General features: G+C 32.7%; 1 protein-coding gene across 2 annotated transcripts; it reads left to right on the top strand.

Annotated features, from left to right (window-relative positions):
* The first annotated feature begins 1,587 nt into the window (after positions 1-1,587).
* On the top strand, positions 1,588-27,569 carry LOC129917770 (polycomb protein Asx). 2 transcript variants are annotated; one of them, XM_055997876.1, is made up of 8 exons: positions 1,588-2,643; positions 15,351-17,870; positions 17,948-18,022; positions 18,082-18,515; positions 18,756-19,901; positions 19,976-20,239; positions 20,299-20,446; positions 26,845-27,569. In XM_055997876.1, exons 2-8 carry the CDS (start codon positions 15,398-15,400, stop codon positions 27,099-27,101), a joined length of 4,797 nt encoding a protein of 1,598 aa, XP_055853851.1. In that variant the 5' UTR covers positions 1,588-2,643; positions 15,351-15,397; the 3' UTR covers positions 27,102-27,569. The 2 variants fall into 2 exon arrangements, with proteins under 2 accessions (XP_055853851.1, XP_055853852.1); XM_055997877.1 differs by having other exon boundaries at positions 19,991-20,239.
* Positions 27,570-27,824: the final 255 nt, after the last annotated feature.

Consider the following 27,824-nt stretch of genomic DNA (forward strand, 5'->3'; position numbering starts at 1 on the left):
ACTTTTTAATGAAAACAGTGAGCGACAAAATTGATATTGGCACAACTAAATCGTGGGTCTCGAACGGCAAATTTTGGTATAAGCCACGGTACAGTAAGTCTAAGTCACTTTTTAACCGAATTGATAAATTCGTGTCAAATTTGGAAAATGTCAAAAATTTGAATGAAAACAGTGAGTGACAAAATTTAAGTTGGTACAACTAATAAACGACAAATTAGCGGCAAATTCCCTCATACTCAGTTTTTCAAAAAAAAACCTTTTTTAGAGAGTTTCGCTAAGTTGATATCAAGTTAGCGAAACAACACATTTCCTTATGAAATTATGGAGCTGCAAAATCGAAATTATCACAACTAATTAACGACTAATTAATAGCAAATTATGACATACTCAAATGTTCAAAAAGACCTTTATTAAGAGTTGTTGTTTCGCTAAGTTGATATCAAGTTAGCGAAACATCAAAAATATATATGAAAACAATGAACGACAAAATCAAAATTACCACAACTAATTAACGACTAAATAACGGCAAATTATGCACCTAGTCTCGTTTGGATCGGTGAATGTTGTTTCGCTAAGTTGACACTCATGTTGATAACAGATGTGTTGTATGCATGAATTAAAAAAGATTTTATTTGTATTAGGTGTATTCGTGAAATCGCGTAAGAAATGTAAACTTGTGGGAAAATGGTAAGTTGTAAATGTGGCAAACTATCTGTCAAACCCATACAAAATTTTAACACATTTACCACTTTACCAGGTTGACCACCGTTTCATGAATACCCCTAAAAAAATATTTTTGAATACTTTTTTCAGTTTTTACCTCCAAATAGACCCCAAATAAAGGTATAACTACAACAGCCACTTTTTGCAAAAAGTGAACATTTTCAAACTCACTTTGTGACAGTTTTTCCGACCATAAAATTAAAAATAATGATGCAGAAAGCTTATTTTTTTGTTTAAAAAACAATTTTTGTAGTTTTTTCCAAAAACAAATAGTGCTAGAAAGATATAAATTTTTTTTACTTTTGTAAATTTCCCACTTTTTCACTTTTTAGGTCATTGTAGTTAAGGCTAAGGGTATTCATGAAACGAGTATGGAAAACTTTTCCATTTTCAGTCTTTGCGATGTGGCAAAGTCTACGCTGTTTCATGAATACCCCTATCATTTTTTAAAAATTTTTTTCATTTTATTTTTTCATGTTTTTTTTACTTTTATGTGGTTCGGAGTAAAATCAACTCAGGCGTCTCCGTACATACCAGCCCCAGAACTCAACCATTAGTAGACCGTTTCTTCTTATTTATCTTTCACATTCATGATACGAAACAGTTTTTGATAACTCGGGTTTCGCTCTGAATTTAAAAAAAAAAAAAAAGAAAATTGTACAAAATTTAATTCCATCCACATGGAATTCCGCACACCCTTACATTTCCACCTTAATCCCAAACAAATCCACCTGTCATCACACTTCGCCCTCTGGTTGCCAAAAATTCCAACTACAATTCTTTCGAAATTCCCTTTTATTTTCGAAAAGAAAATAAAACAAAAAAAAAATATAATCTTCGAAAGGATGTAAAGAAAAAAAAAACCCAAAAAAAAGTGTACGACGGAGAAAAGTCTGTGCAATGTGCGAAAAACTCTTATTAATTTCATAGAAAAAACTATTAAATTATTAAATTATAAAACTAAAATTCAATGAAAAACAAAACTTAAAACAAGTGTAAACATTGAAATTAACTTGCGTGCAGTAAAATTTACAAAAAATTCAATTATTTTTAGCTTGCAAATGACATAAAAAAAAGAGACAAAAAATTGATCATTTTTTTTTTTGTTCTCAGTTTTTCTCGCACACACATCCCACAAAATTTTATATATATATGAACTTTTTTTTCCCAATTTTTCTGTCAAAACTTCGAAGATGAAAATTTTTGTAAATTAATTTTTTTCTTTCATTCAAGAAAATACAGAAAAATCCAAATAATTTCCAATTCGTTTTAATTAATACGCGTGTACAAAAAAGTTTGTTCCTAACAAAAAATCAAAAAGAATGAAAAGTTTGTGTACATAGATTTGTTGTTTTGCGAAAAACTATTAAAAAAAAAAAAGATTCTCCAGTCGAACGAAGGGAGGCTCATTTTTCATAGAGACGGAGAAGTGTATTCCCGTATTCTCATCCGTTGTCCGTTTTGTGTCCCCCTCGAGAACCCAACAATCGAAACAACAATTTTTTTGCAGTAAGAAATATAATAAAAAGGTTTGTTCCCTTTGTATAGAAATAAAAACAATGACAAAGGAGCTCCGCGCATCCTACGACGAATAGTTTTTTATTAAATCAATTTTAATAATTGTAATTTAATTCCTTTTTAATAAAAAAATTAAAACCTTAATTTTCATTGATCCGCGAAAAGAAGAAGAATTAGAAAGAATTTTCCTCCACATTTCCTCTTCTTTTTTTTTTGTTGTTGGTTTTACTTGTTTTTGTTTATGTGATTACAAGAGTGTGTGAGTGTTTGGTACGCAGAAGAGCACTATAACAGCAGAACAAGAAGAGTTTTTTTTTGTTGTTGGTTGTTTGGATCTTATTTTCGTTCGTGGCGGAGCACTCATTGCTGTGAAGGAGGAGGAGAATGTGCCATTTGCATAAGGTGGGTTGGAAAATTGTTTTACACTTCTTTACTTTTTTTTCTTTATTTTTTTTTTTTTATTCTTCATTGTTTATTGTATATACTACACTCATAGGTAGGTAGATACCCACGAACCAACGAACCTTTATATTGTTTTCTTGTGTCCGTGCAATGGCCCATCACAACCATCATCAGGGTAAAATGCGAGTATATCCATTTTTATCAAATTGAAGACGATCTTCAATGTCCGCCTACAATAATTTGTGGTGAAGTTATGCATTATTAATCCTTTTAATTTCCAGAGAACCTATATTTTTTAAATTTATTGAAATTTAAAATCAATAGTAACATAATTCTTATTAGAATTATTTTTCCTCACATTTTACATTGTTAATTTGTAGATAAATTGTTTTACGTAGGTACCTACCATCGTAAAAAGGTAGTTTGGTTGGTTTGCTGCCATATTTTGTTATTTAGGTAGGTATAAAAACATTTGACCCTACCTTCCTATAAAGGACTATGTTAAGTGAACAAAGGACAAAAGTTTGTCATGGTTTTTTTTTAGAAACGATTTATACATAAATAAAAAACAAAGTTTTCAAATCTCGAAGTTGGGAATCAATTTTACTTGACATTTAATCCGCAACTTCGAAAATAAAACAAATAAACAAACCGAAACACCCGCTTTGTGAGTTGTAAAATATAGACTTTAAACTGTTCATATACAGCTATGGACAAAGAAATAGCACACTTTTGATTTTTCTTACAAAAATTGGATTTATTTGGGACCTTTTAACTTATATATTATAATTTTTACATCAGGGCATGCATTAGCTTATGGGAATTCATAAAATTAATAATTATAAATTATTTTATTTCAATTCAATTTTTAAAAATATAATTTCTAGAGAATACCCTTTTTTCTTGTGGACAAAGAAATAGCCCACATTCCGAAAATCATAAAAATAATCATTTCTGAGCAAAAATTCTTACAATTTCCAATAAATTCAATACTACTAAGTTAGTAACTTGTTAGTAGACCACAATTTTTCAAAGTTCTTTCGCACCTCTTTGGTAAACTTTCAACTAACGTCTGGTATCCACTTTGTGGAGTACGGCACCACGCTTCTTTGATTCTGGCCCAAAGATCGTTTGAATTTTTGAATTTCCTTTTCCCACGCTTAACCTTGACATCAATTTATAAGTTTTCTATGGGGTTAAGATTGTGAATTTGAGATGTATAGGTGGAAACATCGATTTTTTCGTCCGAAAACCTATCTTGTACTATTTCTGATGCATGTTTGGGTGATTGTCATGTATGAATATCTAATTAACTGGCGAGAAATATGGTTCCTCGGTATTCTAATGTAATATTAAGACAAAAGAATTTATCAATTTTGCCATCCACCTAACCAATTGGTACTTACCATGCCAGGAAAATGCGCCCCAGACCATCAAATCCTATCCTCTTAGTTTCATCGTCTTGAGATAATACTTTGGCTTGTCCTTTTAACATTTTAGGCGATGGGCAAATGTTTTGTCATCGGTTCCAATGCGGTTAACCTTTATTTCATCACTCCAAAAGACTCTCATTCAAAACAGCATGTTTTTATTCAGATGTTTTATAGCTAATGTTAGGTGATCTTTCATGTGTCTTTTTATATCATTGGATTTTTCTTGCTTACCTGTCTGTGGGCAATTCCATGGTAACTCACGTTACATTCCCAAAAATTACCGATACATAAATAATTTTTTTTTTGTTAATTTTAATATAAATTGATACGAATTTACTATCCATGAACGGAGCATAACCATTACTTGTTGAAGTCAATTAATAATTATCTTTAATGTTAATTTATACTTTAACATAATTTGTACTTTGTTTATGTTTGTTTTAACTTAGAATGTTTTTATGTTTATATCAAAACTTGTTTTTAGAAATTTTTTATTCTCGATTCAAATCTTTTTAAATACTGTCGTTCATTTTTAATAAAGAATATTTTGTTCAAATTTAAATACAATTAATTGAATATTGATTCCATAGAAAACAATAGGTTATGGGTCTAGTATGCAATATTGATTAATTTGTTTTGATTTGAATTTAATTTTCGTTATTTGTGAACCGAGAGATATAGTCGTATTTGAAGATGGACTTAGCAAAGCATATCAAGCTTTTGGCTGGTGAGACAGATTGGCCGATATGGAAAAGAAAAATTCGAGACTTACTTGACTACCATGAGGGAGCGCTAGATGCTATAGATGGGATCCTGAAGAAGCCAGATCCTTTATCAGTGACAGCTAAAGCAGAAGAAATAAGCCAACACAAAGAAATGAGCAACTTATATCGAAAAGCGAATAGCTACGCTAAATCGATGATAACAAGCTCGGTCACAGAAGAAGTTTATCAGAAAATAATGGATAAAGAGACTGCACATGATGCGTGGGAAGCTTTAAAACAGCAATTTGAAGCAACATCTAAGGATCAACTGTTCAAGATATGCACTGATCTTTTTGCATTCAGTTGGAATCCTTCTCACGATGTTTCCACACACATTGCGAAGCTCAGAGGGTTGTGGAACGATCTGAATAGTGGTCTCAAAGCTAAGAAAGAGAACACGTTACCAGGCTTGATGTTGGTATGCAAAGTCCTGCATATTTTACCATCAAGATTTGAGACTTTCAGATCAAGTTGGATGTTACTCACAAAAGATGAAGCCAAGACATTTGATGAGTTGACCACGCAGCTTTGCATGTACGAAAGAAATTTCAAGAAAACAGAAGATAACGATAATTTAGCTCAAGAGGCGCTAATTGCATCCAGATTCGACAAAAAGAAGCAAGAAGTTCGACCAAAACAAAATTATTCAAGAAACAAGAGAGAAGATATTTGTAATTTTTGTAAGAAAAGAGGTCATTGGGTTCGAGATTGCAAGAAGTGGGTATATTGTCTAAAGAAAAATCCAGATGGCACCATTGACAAATACAAAGCAAGACTAGTGGCCAAGGGTTTTAGCCAACGAGAAGGTATCGATTATTGTCAAACTTTTAGCCCAGTAGCCAAGATGGGGACTATAAGATCAGTTTTGAGTATAGCTGCTAGCGAAAAGATGCACCTTATTCAGTTTGATGTTTCAACAGCTTTCTTGTACGGTGATTTAGAAGAAGTCATCTACATGAAACAGCCAGCTGGTTACGAAGATGGAACCGATAAGGTATGCAGACTAATGAAAAGTTTATATGGTCTTAAACAATCCTCTAGGTGCTGGAACAAGCGTTTCGGAAGTTTCATATCTAAACTAGGCTTCAGAGTTAGTGACGCTGATCCTTGTTTATATATGAGGGAAAGAAACGGAAAGAAACTTGTTCTTGTGCTGTATGTAGATGATGGGCTGGTTGGTTCAACTGATCAATACGAATTAGAGAAATTCATCGAAGAACTGAAAACCGAATTCAAGATCACCTCGAAGAAAGCGACGTTCTTTTTGGGACTAGAAATAGAACAGAATGAAGAAAGAATAAAAGTCAGCCAAAAAGCACACGCAAGAAAAATCCTCGATCGTTTTCAGTTTTCTGAATGCAAGCCAATTTCTACACCAATTGTGAAATCTACAGAAACTTCAAAAACAGGGAAAGTAGATGATGAAAATCACAATTTTCCGTATAGACAAGCAGTTGGTGCACTGATGTACTAAATGCTAGGAACCAGACCAGATCTAGCATACACAGTAGGATTTTTGTCAAGAACCTTAGAGAATCCATCCAAAGAAGATGTATCTAGAGTCAAAAGAGTGTTCAGGTACACTGCCGCTCATCTGAATAGGTTCACATTTTAGTTCATCTTACTTTTAGCCTGTCTTGGTATTTATTGCAATGGGACATCTTTGTTATATATGTAACGAGAGAACGTTTTTATGCGCTTAGTTTAGGAGAAAAAAATTGTCTTAGGGCCTACCGTTCTTCTCACACGGTAGCTAGACCAAATCTATTCATAAAAACAAGCATATTTTTTGGCTCATCTGAATAGGTTCAAAAGCAAAAATGTTAATAAATAATGAGTTGCATGGGTCAGTTGGACTCAAAATTGTGTCTGTCAATAAATCTGATTGTGTTTAACCTGTAAGGACAAAAACGGGCCGGGAAAAATCTTTAAGCACGGAATAAATGGGGAAAATAAAATAAATCTTTGAATTAGGCCGAAATCAACGATGCATTGGGACGAAAACAAACCACAAGTTAAAATTTAGTATGCAGTTATTTGCGCAACATCAAAGGGTATAGAAACAACATTAAAAGTCGAAGTTGCTCAGCCACAACATGGGCCGATAGATGTGCAATGATCAGAACAGCATGACTTCGCGCTAAAAATTAAGCTGAAAACCGGTATGAAATGCAGTTTAACGACGGCAAAACGGGTTGTCAGCAGTGGTAAACATTTGAGAAGAACAAAACTTCGCAAAAATTACCACTTTACAAACCACGAAAAAAAATTCCAATATTAAAATCAAAATGTGTTTAAAATTGCAGATCGAAAGTTTTGTAGAAGGAAATAGCTTCGGACTTAATAACACTGCCTTCACAGTTATGAAGACACCTTAAAATAATGCTTCTCTCTACGAAGGTCATAAAAATGGGAATTTAGCCCTCCAGGGCCCACTTAATTCATTTTTTTCCTTTGAAAAATCACCGGTTGCAAATCCGACTTTCACGACAGGTGTTTATTTTTTTAATTGTAGGCGAGTTTCATTTCGTGGTTTGTAAAGTGGAAATTTTTACGAAGTTTTGTTTTTCTCAAATGTTTACCACTGCTGACAACCCGTTTTGCCGTCGTTAAACTGCATTTCATACCGGTTTTCAGCTTAATTTTTAGCGCGAAGTCATGCTGTTCTGATCATTGCACATCTATCGGCCCATGTTGTGGCTGAGCAACTTCGACTTTTAATGTTGTTTCTATACCCTTTGATGTTGCGCAAATAACTGCATACTAAATTTTAACTTGTGGTTTGTTTTCGTCCCAATGCATCGTTGATTTCGGCCTAATTCAAAGATTTATTTTATTTTCCCCATTTATTCCGTGCTTAAAGATTTTTCCCGGCCCGTTTTTGTCCTTACAGGTTAAACACAATCAGATTTATTGACAGACACAATTTTGAGTCCAACTGACCCATGCAACTCATTATTTATTAACATTTTTGCTTTTGAACCTATTCAGATGAGCCAAAAAATATGCTTGTTTTTATGAATAGATTTGGTCTAGCTACCGTGTGAGAAGAACGGTAGGCCCTAAGACAATTTTTTTTCTCCTAAACTAAGCGCATAAAAACGTTCTCTCGTTACATACATAACAAAGATGTCCCATTGCAATAAATACCAAGACAGGCTAAAAGTAAGATGAAATAAAATGTGAACCTATTCAGATGAGCGGCAGTGTACATAGCTGGAACTTTGGATTTAGGGATTGAATACAAGAAAGATGACAAAACCAGAATCCTAAAATGTTATAGTGATGCTGATTTTGGTGGATGCCAAAGCACTGGGCGTTCAACTTCTGGTGTTGTTATAACTCACGCAGGTGGAGCTATTTCCTGGCTCAGCCAAAGACAGGCCATGGTTGCAACATCAACAACTGAAGCTGAGATCGTTGCAGCGAATGAAGCAGCGAAAGAAATAATTTGGCTGTGCAGATTATTCGAAGGAATAGTCAAATTAAAAGAAATTCCAGTTCTTCAAGTGGACAATTCTGCAGCGGTAAGATTGGCTCAAAACCCAGAATTCCACAGAAGAACTAAACACATCGCCACGAAACACTTTTTCATCAGAGAAAAAGTAACTGAAGGAAAAATCGAAATCCAACAGATTTCAACCGAAAAACAAGTTGCAGATATCATGACTAAACCCCTTCCATGTCCAAGACTGAAACTATTATGCAGCGAAATGGGTTTGTTTTAAAATGTTAAAAATCAATTAACAAGGGAAAGTGTTGAAGTCAATTAATAATTATCTTTAATGTTAATTTATACTTTAACATAATTTGTACTTTGTTTATGTTTGTTTTAACTTAGAATGTTTTTATGTTTATATCAAAACTTGTTTTTAGAAATTTTTTATTCTCGATTCAAATCTTTTTAAATACTGTCGTTCATTTTTAATAAAGAATATTTTGTTCAAATTTAAATACAATTAATTGAATATTGATTCCATAGAAAACAATATTACTTTCATAATTAACAAAACAATTTTTCTTTAATTTTAGTATTTGCTTGGGATAAATAAAAGTATGATGGTAACTCACGTTACAAAAATCGGACACGAGATTTAAGAGTCCCACAGTATGAAGTTTTTCTGCGAAATTAAGAATCTTAATTTGTTTTAAATGAAGATTCCATACATAAAAAATTACAAACTTTTAATATTAGTGACAAAACCAAACATTTATTCATTATTTCGAGGAAAAATTTTAAAATGTTTAGGTAACTCACGCTACATTATTTTGGTAACTCATGTTACCTGCGATTTGTGGTTCCAAAAGTAAAGAAAAGATGCATTTTCACTCAAGTAATTTTTAAATCGAATATTGTGTAACGAAGCTTGCTTAAATGTTAATTTATTTTAGCAATCACGAGGGCATATTGTCATGTTCACTATTAGATTCATCCAATTTTCTGTGGGCTTGTTTTTCCGTCATTTTCATGTGAAATTCTTCTGTAGTTGGCAGCTTATGCTTTAAAAATGCTTTAAGATTATTTATTCTCCTTGAATTTAATTTCTATCCATAAGGGAATACAACAAAGAATCTTTTCTTGCAACTTGCATAAAGTGTTACCGTTTGTAAATAGTAATTTTCTATTACAAAAAGTAAAAAAAACTGCATAATTTGTTCAAAATTCGTGTCCACTTTTTCATGGAATTACCCCTGTACAACTCAGCATCATTAAGTATCCTTCTTAAAAGTCTGCTTGACACTTTTTTCGCCGAATTCTATATTTACTTCGGGCAAAATCGTGCGAGATGACTTAAAAGGCCCACATTTGCGTTTCTTTGTGATCGCTCTATCCACTCGTATGGAAGTTTTGCGGGGAAGAAGTTAACGCAATTTAATTTCAGAGTTTAAATTTCTATTTGCTCTTTCCAAATAAATGGCTTTATCCATCATTTATTCGAAAAATTTAGAGTTTAAGCTAATTAAGAAGGATTTTCCCCTTGACTATGAGGCTCGAAAGTAATTCTCCCTTTTTTCGCAGTTTAATGATGTTTTCTGCCTATTTTTTTCAAAAATACTTGTTAATTAAATAGTAGCAATAAAATGAATGCATTTTCGTCTACAACTTTTGAACGCGGAATAAAAACTTAACGGTTAAACAAATGTGTGCTATTTCTGTGTCCACTAGCGAAAGAGACAGAAAAAGCATTATATTGCTAGTGCAAATAAATATAGAAAATAACGGTACTTTTAAGATATTTTTGTCTCCATCACTTTATTTCGATAATATACCAAAAGAAAAAAATTTATAAAAAGCATTCCTAATATCTAAAATTCGATTCGCATGATTTTTCTCAATAGTGTGCTATTTCTCTGTCCATGGCTGTATGGGACTGTCTAACGACGGTATACTTATTACCAGAAAAAAAATTATAAAAAAGGCAAAATAAAACACCTAATAATCATTTTTATCAAAAAAACAAAACCGACTTCTACCTATGGATCGAAAATTGGCATCATAGTTGCTTTCTCATAAATTCTTTTATCAGAACTAGAATATACGTTGTAATCACACCACAATGCAGGCAACAGCCTTCGAATACAAAAAGAATTATCAAAATTGGTTCACCCAGTCCAAAGTTATGAGGTAACAAACATAAAAAAAAACAAAAAAAAAAGAATACAGACGAATTGATAACCTCCCCTTTTTTGGTTAAAAAGGCATTAAAAGGCATTTATTCCAACAAAGAATAATATTTGAAAATTTGTAATAGAAGTTTTGAACTACCGTACGTTTTTTTAAATTTTGTGGTTGTCCTTTAACAACGCCTTAAAAGATCTATAAGATCTCTACATCTGCAAACGAGTTGACATCAACCATTTCAATATTTACAGGGAGCTCTTTGCTTGCGTCCACTTTAATAACGCAATTTATTTGCTTCTGTCAAGACCCTTATGTCTGATTTACAATATTTCGAGACGACCGACGAGACGAGATTTTTTCTTGGTCATTTAAATCGTAATTGGTAATGTTACGATTTTTTTTGGGTAATTGTTTATTTTTGGCAGGATAACTGTAGGTACATATATCAATTCCACTCTCGCAACGCTCTCGGCCGTCGTCTCGCAATATTGTGAATCAGGCATTATTCGAAGAAAAATTGGATTTGATCTTATCATTTTTTGCAAAATCTGTGAAAAAATAATAAAAAACAATATTTAAAAAGACGAAGTTGCAATGAGATTATAAAAGCGTACTAAGTTTTAATATTGTTGATTGTTTTACTTGGAAATTTTACTTTGAATTAACATTTTTTCAAAGTGCATTGTGGAATGGTTTTGACAGATGTTTGTTTGTATTTATATCTTATTTAATTAACTATTCACTAAGTCAAGTATTTTAATACATTGACTCTTAGTATAATAATTTGTTTCATTGTTCTTATTATTAAAAGTAGATATTCCAATTATTATGCTGTCTGTGAGAATACAATCAGACCTTAGAGGACATAATATATGGAGTGCTTGTGCTGATAGTTCCGTGAAGCTTTTATAGAGGGCTCTAGTTTCTTTAAGTTTTTCGATGAGTGCATGCCTCCATTTTATTTTCATTTGATGGCTGTCATCAACAAGCGTGTTTATTTACAGCTGCGGAACCGGATTCGCACTGAAAAACGAAGGCAGCGACCCCTATCAATGCATAGGGCGTTTCAATGTATTAGGTATAGGAACAAGCACTTCATATATTATATCCTCTAAGAATCAGACAGCTTAATAGTCGGAATACTTTTAAATATAAGAACAATGAAACAAATTATTATACATACTAAGTGTTAATATACTAAAATATAAATATAAAAAATTATAATAATAATAATAATAAATAATCATAATAAATAAATAATAAATTTATCTATCTATCTACTAAAATAATTTACTTATTAAAGAAATAAAAGCGAAAACACAAAAAACCGCCAAAACCCTTCCATTATTAATTAATTACCCAATATGTAGTTTGAAAACTTGTCAAGTAAAACAATCAAAATTTATAATTTGTACATTTTTATGTGTCAGTGCTTTTTGTGTCAGAATATTACCTATGTCAATTTGGCTTTTCTAAGTTTTATTTTTGTTGCACAATTTGGAAGGCTTTGCTGCAGAATTTGAAATGCATAGTACTTTTTCGTCATTAAGTGTAGGTATACACATGTTGACATGTATGTATATTAGGGTGGGTAAAAAAAATCGAATTTTTTTTGATTTTATACTCCGAAAAATCGATAGCTAGACACCTCTAGATTATATTCACCGAATATGAACTCTTTATATTAATGGGAAGGTCCCCCGCTTTGCAATTTTCCATTTGTACATCAATTTTCTACAAAAAAAAAATTTTATAAATCGAATTCTTGGCAGATTTATTTACATATTCTTGTAGGAAATTGAACGATCTAGAAAAAAGGCCTTGTACACTTGTTTCCTTTATCGTTTCAAAGATATTTGAGGTCAAAAAAATGAGAAAATCTTTAAAAGTTCGTTTTTTGTTCTTATTTTTGTAACAAATTGAAAAATTATAATAATTAACGGGCAAGACATATTCAAAGTTAAAACAAAAATATAAAAACACTAGCTGACCCGGCAGACTTCGTTCCACCATTTCTTTAGGGTGGTTCACACAATTTTTTTTTTTTTTTAATGATTTTTATGCAACTTTGTATGCATATCGGGAAGGTCTGAGAATCGATCAACATTTATTTTTTAATAGATGGTGGTCCAACCAAATGTTTGTTTATTTTGTTTTGTACGATTTTTATGAAATTTTGTGGCCATATCGGGTTGGCCTGATAATCGACAAACACCTATTTAGGGTGGTTTAACCAAAACAAATTTTAATTATTTTATTTTTTATAAAATTTCGTGTTTGGTATTAAACCGAGAGCCCACATCTAATTTTGGGAGTGCAGATATAACCAAAATATGAAATGCAGTTTTAAAGCCTTATGCATTCTAAAAACAAATTCAAAAGTGAGTTTTCCAATTACCATTAATTAATATTTATCCTGATGCTATATCATTTCCCCAAAGCCTGAATAATTCAATTTTATCGATGCGACAAATAGAACTCAAGATATAACTTTTTCTAACTATCGGCTCTATTCTTGAAGAGTTCTGAATATAAAAAAATAAACAGAACAGAAAAGTCTCCAAAACATAACCGCTTAAGCGTCTTATATCTTGAGTACCGCCAAGATTGATATATTTATTTGATTTATTTGACATCACAATGATAAAATATTTATATTTTTCGACAGAAAAAACAAAATACATAAATAAAAAAATTTATCGCAATAATAAAACACTTTATTTTTCAACAAAAAATTGCGATTAAAAAACAATGGTTGATCATAGAATGTTTAAAATTTGAAGTTATTTCTACTTTTTAATAGTGAATCATAAGACAATTTAAAAAAAAAAATGTTTTTTCCAAAAATTAACAATCAAAAAAATATGGTGGACCAACCTAACCATTGACGTGTATGAAAAATAGATGTTGGCCGATTCTCAGACCTACCCGTTATGCGAACAAAATTTTGTAAAAATTAGTTCAGCCGTTTCGGAGGAGTTTGATAACAAACACTGTGACACGAAATTTTTATATATTAGATTTTTAATAAAAAAAAAAAGAATTTCGATTTTTTTTTACCCATCCTAATGTACATATATCATCAATGGCCCTTTCTCAGAAAATCCCAAATTTTCGAGCTGTTAATTACGCCCAAGCTGTTAATTACACCCAAGTACCTAAAACATTTCAAAAATGATTCTACGGTAATCAGAAATGCTCTGTAATGGTTTGATAGTAATTCGTGAAAAGTTACTGAAATTTTCTGAAGCACTTGTTTTTGGCCAGGTCAACAAATAATACAATTTAAAAAAAATAAGTTGAGTTAGTAACTTACTGTTTGATGCAGTTTTTTTTTTAAGATTTGCTTTTAAATGTATAAATTTAATAAATTCGTTGGCTCCTTATGTGGATAGTGCTTAAAGTCTGAGAAACTGCTATTTTTGAATTTTGATAAATTTTTGGTTAGTTTATTTTTTAAAGATGGTTTTAAGAAAAAAAAGTAAAACCTTTTTTTTTGTGCATTTGTAACAAGTGATTTGACCCTGACATACTTGCTCGTATGTTTAAATTTTCTTCAAATATTATAGATTATTAAAGAAAAAATTATAGATAAAAACAGTACATTTTTTCTTAAAGGCTTAAATCCACTTTTTCAGTAATTTTCAGCTTCAAAATATTGATAAAAAAAATAGGAGAAAACCTTTTACTCGTACGAACAATTTTTTATTCGTAACGACCAATTTGTTTTTTTTTTTCATATTTTTCTCATTTTAAATATTAAATAATTTTTTTCTTTAAAAAATTTGAACTTAAGTTAGCTTGCTGTTGAATAGAGGTTTTGTTAAAAAAATTCCTTTTGAAATACATTAAATATCATTTGTTCGTTCATTCACTCATTTGTAGGTCGCTCTCATGTGCACAGTGCTTAGGAGGTCATTCAATCATTTTCGAGAAACGATTTGAAAAAAAAATTAACCTTTTTTATAAATCCAATTTTTTTTTAAATTTACTAACAAATAATAGATAATTATTTAAAATTCCTAAAATATAAAAACGATTTATCCGTTTTCAAAAATTGATTTTTCAAAAAAAAAAATGTTGATTTTTTTTCAATTAAAAAACCATAATATTGTTTTAAAGTGTTTGTAATTTTAACATTACAAATATTAAGTTTTTTTCTAAAAATTTTGTTGTTAAAATCGCTCACGTGTCACTTGGGAGAAAGTTGGACATCAAGAAAACGGTTCTAGTGTAGGTCCCCTGAAAAAGCGGCCCAAGAAATATTTTTTTTATTTCAAAAATAGGACTTAATTGGGAATAGTTCATTTATTTTAAATCAAAATCTCTTATGTTCCTGTTCCTAATGATGTCTTCATAAGACGAAACGCGACGATTTTTTATTTTATTATAATAAAATCTAACAAAATCAAATTGTGAAACTTTTGAATAACAAGAGTTTTTATTATTTTTTTTATAACATCCCCAAGTTGGCCTATCGGCATATTTCGTTTAAACCATTGATTTTAGCACACTCGTATAATAACTTTTTATCAATATTGTAAACTTACGAAATTAAATATAAGAAAAAATAGTTTTATTTATATTAAGAGACAAATTTAAAATTAAAATTGAAAAAACAAATGCACTTCAAAATGAAGTTTAGTTTTTAATTATAATAAAATAAAAAAAATGTAGAGTCCCCTTTACTATTTTCATTATATTAACCAAACCAATCTTCTTTAGTCACAACTTATGTAAATCACTCTTTATAACCAAAAACTGAAAATCAAATTTGAATCTTAATTATGCATTTGGGACAAACAAAAAAACATGATTTTTTTATCAAACTTTGTTTTAGAGAAGAAGTGCACTAATACACAATCTACATTGTTTTTATCTTTTCAGAATAACTAATAAATTTCCAACATTTCAAACAAACTATAAAAACAATCATGGAGTGCGATGTAACTCCTGATCAATTTCCACGAAGTCATGAAAAACTCATCACCACCAGCAACGACTCATTCCAAAAAATCCAACTCCACTCCAATTCAACCTCCACATCGAATCATGCATCATCAGCAGCAGCTAAGCAACATTTCCTCTCAACTACATCAATAATATTTCCTTCGGTTAAGCACAAACTGCATACTTCCTCTGCAAAGTATGTAACACCACCGCCCTGTTCTAGCAACGAAGTAGAATGTGATCCACTTGCTCTTGATTCACCGCCTCCTATGGCTGCAGGAAGTCCATCGTCGCATCATCATCATCATATAGCGCCAGCTAAATTGGTTAAACATTCTCATAGTCTGCGACGGCATATACCCCGCATAATTGTAAAGCCAATTCCGGAAAAGAAGCCAGTTCCCGTTACTTCGCTAGCTGTAACTAGCAGTCAATGTCGAACAAAGAACAGCATGGCAACTTCATCAACCACACCATCCACATCTTCAACGACAATCTCTCTACGCAGCATACCCAGCACAACAGCTCAAATGCAAGCGTCCACTATGCGTGAGGTACTCGCCTCAATACCGGGCTTCAGTTTGAAACCCCGAAGGCGATCTAATAAAAAAATGTCCACAGCAGCACAAATTGAACAAACGAAAGATGGAAAAATCGATCTGGAGACACCCGACTCGATTCTGGCTAGCACCAATCTGCGTGCACTGCTAAATAAGCAAACCTTTTCCCTCCTGCCACCTCTTTATCAGTACAACTTGATTCAACTATTGCCGGGCGTTGATCGAGCGGCAGCAGTTGAAACATCCGATGCTGCTCTTGGAGCTGTACGCCTCGGTGCCTCGAGTCTAAATAATGAATTTTTTGCCCGCGCATGCTTAGAATGGCGCGAACGATTGTCCGAAGGTGAATTTACACCCGAAAATCAAGTTAAACTGAAATCTGAAGCTGAGAAGGAAAAGAACAAATTAGATCCATGGAAGCTTAAACACTTTGAACCAATATGGGGTGATAAAATATCTAGTAGACGATCTAAAACAAGTTCAACTTCTTCGGAAGAAAACACTCCAGCAATATCTACAACAACGACGACAATCAAATTTGGAAAGAGTTCAACTAGCAAAACAGCAATGGGTATCAGAACCGAAACATGCACCTCAGCTGATGTTACCTCGTCAACATCACCTTCGTCGTCATCCACTTCATCCACCATCTCGACGCTGTCATCATTATCAACCACGACGAGCAGTAGTATCTTGAGGCCACCGATTATTAAAGCCGAGCCCAAATCTATTATCGAATGCAGAATCGATAGTAAAATGAAAGATGAAGTGGATTCTATAAGAAGAAACTCCCCATTCTCACAATCCACAACACCCAGTGATAAACCACAGACTGAAGAATCTCCAGCACAGAGTGATGATGTTGCCTCAAATGGCAGTAAAAGTTGTGTCGATGACGTCGATGTAGATCAGCAACAACAACAACAACAGCAACAGTTGATTGTTTTTGACGAAGAAGTGATTACAGCAGAAGAGGAGGTTGTTTTACCAAAACAGATTTCACCCAAGAGAACTCGCAAACGATCGTCGACTAGCCCAACATTCGCCGAGAGCAAACAGATTAAATTTGAATCTGAAGCTGAAGCGCCTGAACCACCGCCACCTCCACCACAACCCAGTGAAGAAATTATTGAAGAATCTGTGGTGGATTCTCCCAAATCAGACATCGACTCAAATCGGCTGGATCCGGAAGAGGAGCTACTTATTTCAAATGTTTTAGAGATGACGACCAACGAAGAGAATGCTGAACAGCAAGAGCCATCTAATACGGAAGAGGCTACAGGAAGCTTGTCAAACCTGGGAGATGATTTTCCATTCAACAATTGTGGCCTTGACACGCCAAATGACACCACAGACACTTCGAATATAGTTCCAACTATAGTTGCAGATGTTGTTGGATCTGATGGAGCATTTCACGCGCAGGTATCTGCTAATGCTTTCAACTTTCCAGATAGTTTGTTTAGTAGTTTTTCACGGAGACTACAACAAGAACAACATCAGCATTTGCAACAGCAATTACAGCAACAGCAGCAACAACAACAGCAACAAAATCAGCATTCTTCAATTGGAGAGCCGTCCTCGATGCAAATGCCCAGTGAAATGGTAGAACAGTTTATTGTCTCGGATTTGGCAAATAGTAGTGGGGTAGGTGCAATGCTCACGTGCACAGATGAACATGATAGCAACAGCAATAATCTTATCGACTGCAACGGTGGTGTGAGTTGTGACGAAAGTAATACCAGCATTAGTACCTGTGATAACATCGGGGTTGCGATAAGGGCACGAATTGCCCAAGCAGCAGCCGGTACATTAGATGAAGAAGATCCAATCGAGCAGAAGTTTGCAGATGCTGAAAACTATGTTTTGGAATCAGGTGAAGTTAGCACAGAAAGTGGAGGTGAGTTTCATGCATATTTCAATCTTATCTTTATCTTTATCTTTATCTTGTTTATAATATTTTTGTTTTCCTTTCAGAAGTTATAAACAACCTAGAAATCCCTGTACCGAAGGACATCTCTGAAAGTGATCTATTCAGTTCACTAGATCATGGTATAAACTATTTACATTTTTTAACAAGCTCCCCAATTATCATATATTTTTTCTTTTAGTCATGATAGCTCAAGATTGTGAAAATGTTTACGAGCAAAACAAACATTTAGCTATTGAAACAGCAAGTAATTCATCGGAAGCATCTATAACATCTTCACAATCTTCAGCTCAAGGTGCTGGGCGAACAACACCTCTCATGGTTATGGCAACACCACAATCACATCCACCTCAATCGCCAAACTTGGAGGAAACTCAGACACGTGAAAATATGTTTCATCATGTTCAGCACGATTGGAATTTTGGACTAAAAATGAACCATTCAATGTATTCGAATGCTTCGACATTCATGAATGAACAAAATAATTTCATGAATGAACAAAGCAATCAAATTATAGATGAATCCTTAATTAAAAAGGAAGAAGAACATTTGCCGCAACAACAGAAACAAGAAATGTTCCATGAACAACAGGATTTTGGCATTGACATTGGTGATGTAAGTATAATAGATCTTTTTAATTTATTGTCAAAGTAAACAAATCATCTCCTCTAATTTTTTAATCATTAATCCACATTGTTTCAAACATAAGATAATTTTTCAGAATCTTGAATAGTTCAAGTTGGCTGATGTTGCTAACTTGATATTTACCAGGATTCGGAACTAGTGCCTTCGTTGATTTGAGACTTATTTATTTTGTAGATATCTTAATAACATTTAACATATTTTAAAAAATAGATTACAAGCGAAGAAATTGAAGTTCCCATGACTGCTGCTGAAATGGAAGTAACAAGCACTGTAGTCAATAGCAATTCGAACGATAGCAATAATGCAGAAATAAAAATGTATGCTCAATCGTCTATACCACATATACCAGGTGGTAAATTGCTACTCGACACAAATGGACAGGTTATTGGGAATTTTTTAATGCATCCAAATCGTCAATTGACTTTGCACGCACAACAACAGCAGCAACAGCAAAGACAGCAACAACCGCAACAACAACCGACCCAACAACCCCAACAACAACAACTGCAACAACCACAACATCAACAGCAACAACTGCAGCATCATCAGCAGCAACAACAACAGCACCAAATTGCATTCCAAACAAATCATTCGCAACCAAAACAACAAATTAAAAAAGTTATTGATTCGAGTGGAGTTCATCATTATACCACTGCCCAGCTACAGCACCATACGATAGAGAACTCTCAAATACAGTATCAACAGCAGCAACAACAACAACAGCAACAACAACAACACCAGCAACAACAGCATCAGCATCGCCAATTTATTAATATCCAACAACAGCTTCCACAACAGCAACCGCAAAGCAATACCTTGATGCCTTCATCGCCTACAACTACTACTATTAATCAATATCAACAACAACAATTACAACCACATCAACCAACTGGCAAATTTATTCAAAAGCAAATCACTGTTAGTATGCAACGGCCTACTGCCAACACAGCCGCAGGCTCAACTACACAAACAACAACAACCTACTTAAACCCTGCGACCATAAAAGTTCTCTCTAGCAGCGGAATACCATCAACAATAGCGCAACAGCGCCCAAAAATCCCAAGTGGCAAAGGACGTAAACCTACTACAAATAAACTGCCACCAGGTGCGGTTAATTTGGAACGTAGCTATCAAATTTGCCAAGCTGTCATTCAAAACAGTCCCAACCGGCATAATCTAACGGCGCAACTTCGGCCACCGTCGGCAATATTGGCATCGGGAAACAATACTGGAACGAATTCCGGAGCCGCCCAACAGGTGCCAGTGTCGGCGTCATCACCACAAATAAAAACCGAAGAAGGTCTATCGACAGCGTCGACGCCACCTTTACCCACTATTGGACGAACAGTTTACAAAGTGAGTTCAATTTGTGTGTTTTTTTTTTATAAATTAAGAACAACAACAAAAAAACGGTTTATTAATTCAAATAGATTTCCGTCCCACAGGTTATTGGACCGAGGATGGGATTTCCTCGGAAAAAATTTGTTCCCCGACAGCCATCACCGACTTTGATACGGCATGTCTACGGTCCTCCGGGTACAGTGCAACATGCCAGCATAATGCCCCAACCCCATCAGAGTGAAATTCAACAACAAAATGGCAACAATCAGTATGTTTTTGTGCATAGGGCGAATGTTGGAGCAGCAGATAATCAAGCACCAAGAGCATCAAGTGCACCTCCATCTCAGAATCAGGTAAAGATTTTCAATTTATTTAGCTTAAATTTGAAAGATGATTATTATTTCATTGTCAGCTTCAGGGAATGAATGGAGTACCAATAACTGGACGAGGACGTCCAGCATCTGTTGATGTAGATATATCGAAAACATTAAATATGCACGATCTTCATCAAACTATAACAACAGCAGCAACTCCTCATGTCAGAAGAGTGGTAAATCAAGGTAATTGAAGAAAATAATATAAACAAGGTATTTCCTAAAACAATAAAAACAAAACACGATATTTAATATTTTTTTTTCTAGTTCTCATCTCGTTTTAGTAAGTTCTGTAATTCAGAAAGATTGGTTTTCCGTTTATGTTTAGTACATTTTGTACATTAGTACAAATTATTTATTTTAGCATGAACATAAGAGCTCTAGTAGATTCATACAATATTATCTGTAAGGAATAAATAGCAATTCTTTAGGGTTGTTATTTTCCTTGGTAGTTAGATAATCATATATATTATTACGGTTGTCGAACACCCTTTTCCGGGACTTACACCGAACAGATTTTAATAAATTATATCTTAAAAAAAGGCGAATTTCTGCCGCCAGAATCTGGCAAAATATAAATATATAAATGTTTATAATTTTTAAGAAATCTTAATTTGTTTAAAAAATAATATTCCAACCAAAATGAATTTTAAAATGACTTTTTACCACTTTCCAATGAATCTGGAAATGTTTGACATGGCGTGTTCCTGTTCACATTAGGGGTGTTCGTATATCATTAGTTCGTATCATCAGGGGCGTTCATTAGGCGAGTAAATTCTCCGATTTGCTTAAAAATTCTGATGGTTAACATTTTAAGCATTATTATGTACAAACAAATTGCAGATAAGTTTGGACAAAAATATGAAACCTGTCAAATTTTAGAAGTGGGGATGAAATGCTCTCAGAGAAAGAAAAAATTGTGCAAAAGTACGCAAACTCTTTTAGGACAAAATTATCATTTATTAAAAGAAAAAAAGAAGGCACTAGGTTTTGAAAGATTTCAGACTTTTGTCCGAAGAAATTTTTGGGCAGAAATTTGCAAGAGGGGCTCTCTTTTTTGTAAAAAAAAAACTACACAGTTTCAGTCTAATCAAACAGGAATTGGGTTAAAAAAAAGTTGAAAAAAGGAGAATTATTTCTGTTTTAGGCAGTACCTAAACAGCCCTGTTACATGTAACATTAGTTATACATTTTTATTTCTTTTTTGGCACACAAATTGAAAATGCCAACTTTTGAGGTTCTGGGTAGTCAACCTCCGTAAAAAAAAGATCACTCAAAAGTTTTATTTTGTATTTAAGTGCCTTATATCATGTTTTCACTAAAATCCAAATGAGATATTTTCGTAAACTATTTCATTTTGAATGTCAAATGGTTAATGGTAAATTGCTAATCCTCATCGAGATAATCATATATATTATTACGGTTGTCGAACACCCTTTTCCGGGACTTACACCGAACAGATTTTAATAAATTATATCTTAAAAAAAGGCGAATTTCTGCCGCCAGAATCTGGCAAAATATAAATATATAAATGTTTATAATTTTTAAGAAATCTTAATTTGTTTAAAAAATAATATTCCAACCAAAATGAATTTTAAAATGACTTTTTACCACTTTCCAATGAATCTGGAAATGTTTGACATGGCGTGTTCCTGTTCACATTAGGGGTGTTCGTATATCATTAGTTCGTATCATCAGGGGCGTTCATTAGGCGAGTAAATTCTCCGATTTGCTTAAAAATTCTGATGGTTAACATTTTAAGCATTATTATGTACAAACAAATTGCAGATAAGTTTGGACAAAAATATGAAACCTGTCAAATTTTAGAAGTGGGGATGAAATGCTCTCAGAGAAAGAAAAAATTGTGCAAAAGTACGCAAACTCTTTTAGGACAAAATTATCATTTATTAAAAGAAAAAAAGAAGGCACTAGGTTTTGAAAGATTTCAGACTTTTGTCCGAAGAAATTTTTGGGCAGAAATTTGCAAGAGGGGCTCTCTTTTTTGTAAAAAAAAAACTACACAGTTTCAGTCTAATCAAACAGGAATTGGGTTAAAAAAAAGTTGAAAAAAGGAGAATTATTTCTGTTTTAGGCAGTACCTAAACAGCCCTGTTACATGTAACATTAGTTATACATTTTTATTTCTTTTTTGGCACACAAATTGAAAATGCCAACTTTTGAGGTTCTGGGTAGTCAACCTCCGTAAAAAAAAGATCACTCAAAAGTTTTATTTTGTATTTAAGTGCCTTATATCATGTTTTCACTAAAATCCAAATGAGATATTTTCGTAAACTATTTCATTTTGAATGTCAAATGGTTAATGGTAAATTGCTAATCCTCATCGAGATAAAATGGATCGAAAGATTAATTTGAAATTAAAGGCCCCAACCAGAGATACCCAAAAGAGATGAGAAACTTCTGACGTCATACGGGTTTGCCTACAAGCTGCTTTAGACATTTTTGGATAAGTATGCGTGACAAAATATACATTTTTGGCTAAGTATGCGTGAAAAATCGTACATTTTTGATTAGGTGTGCGTAAAAACACCGTGGCTACACTATGTGTGTTTTTCACATTTATTCATGAATACAAAAGAGATTACAACAACACGAAATAAACAAATGGGTTTTGGGGGGTAAAACGTACGAAAGTTTCCCATCTCCTTTGGGTATCTCTGGCCCCAACCCATAGAATCCGTTCCACCCGTTGTGTCAATCAATCCGTTCAAATTGAAGGATGGGACAGAAAGGGGTGACCCAAAGAATACGTTGCATGACGGATTGCTTTTTGACAGCTCACTTTAAATTCCAAGGTGTGTTCGATATTATCTCGATGAATTTGCACTAAGGAAGTTCTGATGCAAGAAATTGTTAACTATTATCGTTGTTCTTTTTTTTTTTAATAAAATAAAATACGCTACTAGACTTTATGTATGTACTTGCTCTTCAGTTAAAAACAATTTTTAATAACAGATTATCATTTGTAGATATGACTTTGGCATAGTAAAATTGAACTCTTCAACAGAATTTTAGTATTTAATTGATAAAATTTATTAGATATATCATTAAATGTTACTTTTATTACATTTTCTTCACAAATAAACAACTAAAGTTCACAATTCATAAAATCAGAAAAGAAAAGAACACAGTTCTTTGTTCTGAAATTCCCCGGTGTGCACTCCGAAACAGAAAATCGAGCTGATCTATTGTTGACAACCAATGTCAAAGGATACGACAGATGAAAAAGTAGAAAGTTGGGCTATTTCTTCCGTCGAATTCGTCAAATACAAATAATTGATTTATTTTATTCATTTATCACATAATACGATATTTTGATAGGAATAATTATATTCCACATAGTGTAGTTCCGATAACCAATGAAAGATACAAAATATTTTGCTTATTTTTTACTTTGGTGTACTTAGCGTAGTTCCTTCAACATCAAGTGCGGTCCTACCTTTATTTTAATTATTCTTTCAGATCATTGAACACTTCTACATAAGATGTTTCCAAAATGATTGGAAAGTGGAAGTGTTCATCGCTGACAGGATCTTTGGAATAAGTTCAGTGGGGAACTTCCAACGATTGTCAGTATAAGAAAATAGTCAAAAGAAAACAGAAAAAAAAATTTACAGCTATAGCTGGGATGGTGAAGACATAAACAAACAAAAGGAGGCGCGAATTGTGATAGAGTTTTGTGAATTTAGTTCGTGTTTTACAAAATAAATATGTAAAATTAATTATTTTTTTTTAATTAATCGGAAATAAAAACTTTAAATTTGAAAACAATCGCGAAATATAAAAGTTTTTGTGGTCAAATGATTTCGAACACACAGTGTTTGTTGTAAGTGTGTGTGACAATATGTTTTTTGTTTACATTTTCCATGCCGAGATATGTCAAATTAGAAAAGGAAAAGACAAAGACAAAGATAGTTTTTGGAATTTCCCTTTATGAAAAAAAAAACACCGCCAGAAACAAAACAATAACAAACGTTTAATGGCGTTTTTAATTGGCAATCCGGAATTGTTCTTCGATTCAGAATCCCAATTTTTTTTATTCCGAAGAATCTGAAGTTTTACATGTGCCACATATATGTGTAATCGCGCCAAACTTCATTTGTTTTTGTACTGCTAACATTTAAATCTATGAATGTGTGAGTGATTCTGCTTCTGATTCTGTTTTTAAAACCAGAAGAGAAATTCTGTTTTTTTGCAGAATCAGAACTGTCAGTTTTGATTTTTGGTTTTTTGTGAAATTTTTTGAATCCAAAATGGATGCCATGCTATGGTTTTTGTTTTTTTTTTTTTTTGTGAAAAAATTTGTTTGCATCCATCATGGATGTAATGGCCTTCCACTGCGGAGTTAATATTAAAAAAACAAAAGCGACTTTTCTGACAGACAGTTTATGTACAGTGGTGCCAAATATTTGCATGGATTTCAAAAATCAATATAGATAAACAAAAAAACACACCTATGGTTTTTTTTCAAGATTTTTTGTAAGTACATATATGTATGAACATATTCCGTAGGAACATTTCATTTGCCAGGAAAAGTCTGGGAAGTGTACCTATGTATGTACATATATAGTATATACATAATGTACATAAGAAAAAGGCCGGAATATTTGAAGGCTCCAGGGGAAAAACAGCACAAGTCCATTCCAACTCATTTCGAGAAAAATGCATTTTTAAATTTTGTTCTCCATACAACTTAGTACTTAAAGCACACAATTTATTTACTTTTTCAGCAAGGCTTAAATTTGTTTTATAAAAGTAAGGATGCCATCAGATAGTGGTCAGTAAATACTACAAAGACCTCATCATTCGTTTATTTTTGACAAAAAGTGGACATGTGCCGTTTTTCCCCTGTACCCTTCATTTGCTCTTTGCGTGCTATAGGGGCGTAAGTGTTGCACCCCTATTACGATTGTCAACTATCAATTCTTTGCCCCTGGGTAAAAAGGACTTACATAAATGATAGTTTACCAGAAAAACCGATTGAAGTTGAAAATCGTTGAATTTTTGAGCATTGATCCTCTTATTTTTATAAGAAAGAGTTACTCTAAATTTATGTTTTTGATACCAAATAAAAGAGCTTATTCTCTTTTCATCAAAACCCGAAAGTGCAATTTTGTGACTTAACCTCTTTGTAGCCGGAAGCAAAGAATTTATAGTTGTTAAAAAAAAAATCGATCTCTTATTTGCTTTGAAAAAAATTTGAAAACGAAGAATGATGCTAACCGTGAAATGTAACTGAAAAGATCCATTAAAAAAATGACCAGTTTTCCCCCATTTCGATTTTAAAACATCAAATTTCAGTATTTATCAACAATCAATTGATAGTTGACAATCGTAATAGGGGTGTTAGGTCCGTTTAGGTACTTCCTAGGCTAAAATATGATAAGTGGCTATTAAAAATGAAAAACTATGAAATCACGTAGGTAGATACGAATTTTAAAATTTCCACTTTTGAATAGCGATATAAAATTTAATGGAGTGTGAATTAAATGGGTCTAAGATAATTTTTGGAAAAGCCCAATACAACAGCAAAGAAAAATCGTCAAAGGAAAAATTGTCGTATGTAAGAATCAGACAGAAACCTTACGTTCAACAATTTTTTTATTGACGATTTAAGTTGGTGAATGCATGATTCAACATCGGTTCAAGTTCTTCAAATTGACCAAGTTTGAGATATTAGTTGCGGCAACCTGTTTGAAATAGAGTTAATTATAAAATGTATGTACAACTTAGGGAACCTAGAATTGCTAAATTTAATGTGCCATATTCATAGCTGTTTAACTTAAACTGGGGCTAATCCAATGTATTTTAAATGGGATAAACAGGAGTTTTTTAGTAATTCTCGACTTTTTAAAAAACACACTCTGCATTTACATTTGTACCTACCTACCTATACTTTCTTTTTATTTAAGCATGCGAGAAGTCTCGCACGGGTAAGCTAGTATCCTATATTTTATTTCTTGACGAATCTGACCTAAAATGTCTGAAAAGGTGATGAATCTGAATGTCTGGCTATTTCATTTGTAAGTAAGACTGAGTTGTGATAAATTTCGACTTCAGCGGCTTGACATTTTTAGAAGTGTTTTTGTGGTAACTCAGTATTTAACTGAATAAACCTTTTATGGTGCAAACAACAACAAAGGATTACTTTGGTCTTACACTCCCAAGCCTGTGCAAAAGTTAGAAGTGAAGAACGCTGCACAGGCTGCATGACCAAACTTCCAATTTTTGACTGGGAAGACTTCTGGTTTTCAAATGTAAATGTTATTTCTTACTATGTTTTCCTCAATGTAAAAGGAATATCAGAATCAGAAATATCAGATTCTTGTGATAATGTAATAATTTACAAAATTAATCTTGTTAAAAAATGTCTTAAAAATTGCCAACCTGAATAGATTCTGTGATAGTATCAGAGCTCTTAAATTTTTTTTTTTTTGTAGAACAACTTTTAGGTATAAATGTAAATGTTTTTATTCATTATCTCATTCTTGTCAACTCAAATTAAATAATGATGGTTTAAAAACAAAAGTTATATGCTCTCATTAAAACCATTTCCTTTATTTCAGGTGGCATAACCTACATTGACGCTTGTTCGAATGTTATCGATCAACAGCCCAATTACATTGTATCGGCTACAACCACAACCACTACCACCGCCGCAGCAGCAGGAATCTCAGGAGGTACATCATCAGACAGCAATAACCCACCAACTAACTGTGCATGCTCACTTAATGCCATGGTAATCTGTCAGCAATGTGGAGCTTTTTGTCATGATGAGTGTATGGGTGCGTCCAAACTATGTGTGTCCTGTGTCATTAGGTGAGAGAAAAATACCCCTTCCAATAGAATATCCCCTTTAACTCCTATTGGATCCTCGTCGTTTGTAATTTGTCTCTCTGCCTTCGAAACAATATAGAAAATTTTACATAATAATAGTATGTAGTGCAAGAATAAAAAAAAAAAACAAAACAATTTATTATAATATTTACTCAGTAATATTATATTAAATATTATATATACCAACCAATGTTGTGAGTATGACTTATGTTAATAATGACGCTATTTTGAGGCATATAAAAATGAAGAAGTATATATATACATTATAAATGAAATAAATAATTAAAAAATAAAACAAAACAATCTGCAATATGTATTACTAAAAATCCGCAAATCCACAAAAACAAAATAAAACAAAACACAATACATACACTACACGCAAACGTAGACTCTACTGACATAAATGTTTATTCGTAGATTTTCAACGATTAAAAAAATATTAAACTGTAAATATTTAAACATAACACGAAAAAACAAACAAAAAGGAAATAAAACAACCTTTAAGACATACGAGTTAAAATTTAATTGATTTGCATGACTGATCAGTTTTAAATCGATTCTCTCACTAAATATTAGTGTATATGTATTTTTAATTAAAACAAAAACAAAACAAACAGCGTGAAACTATTGTGCGTGTTTATTAATTTTTATTTAATTGTTTTCCTGATAATAACAAAAGAAAACAAAATGAAAATTATAATCGCCATCC

Source organism: Episyrphus balteatus, chromosome 4, assembly GCF_945859705.1.
Source record: "Episyrphus balteatus chromosome 4, idEpiBalt1.1, whole genome shotgun sequence".
NCBI classification, from domain to species: Eukaryota; Metazoa; Arthropoda; class Insecta; order Diptera; family Syrphidae; genus Episyrphus; species Episyrphus balteatus.

Excerpts from the sequence above, each read along its gene's own strand:
- LOC129917770 (XM_055997876.1), top strand. The coding sequence starts at position 15,398 with ATGGAGTGCGATGTAACTCCTGATCAATTTCCACGAAGTCATGAAAAA. Across the intron at positions 17,871-17,947 it reads AGTTAGCACAGAAAGTGGAG|AAGTTATAAACAACCTAGAA; the intron begins GTGAGTTTCATG and ends TTTTCCTTTCAG. Across the intron at positions 18,516-18,755 it reads TTGGCATTGACATTGGTGAT|ATTACAAGCGAAGAAATTGA; the intron begins GTAAGTATAATA and ends TTTAAAAAATAG.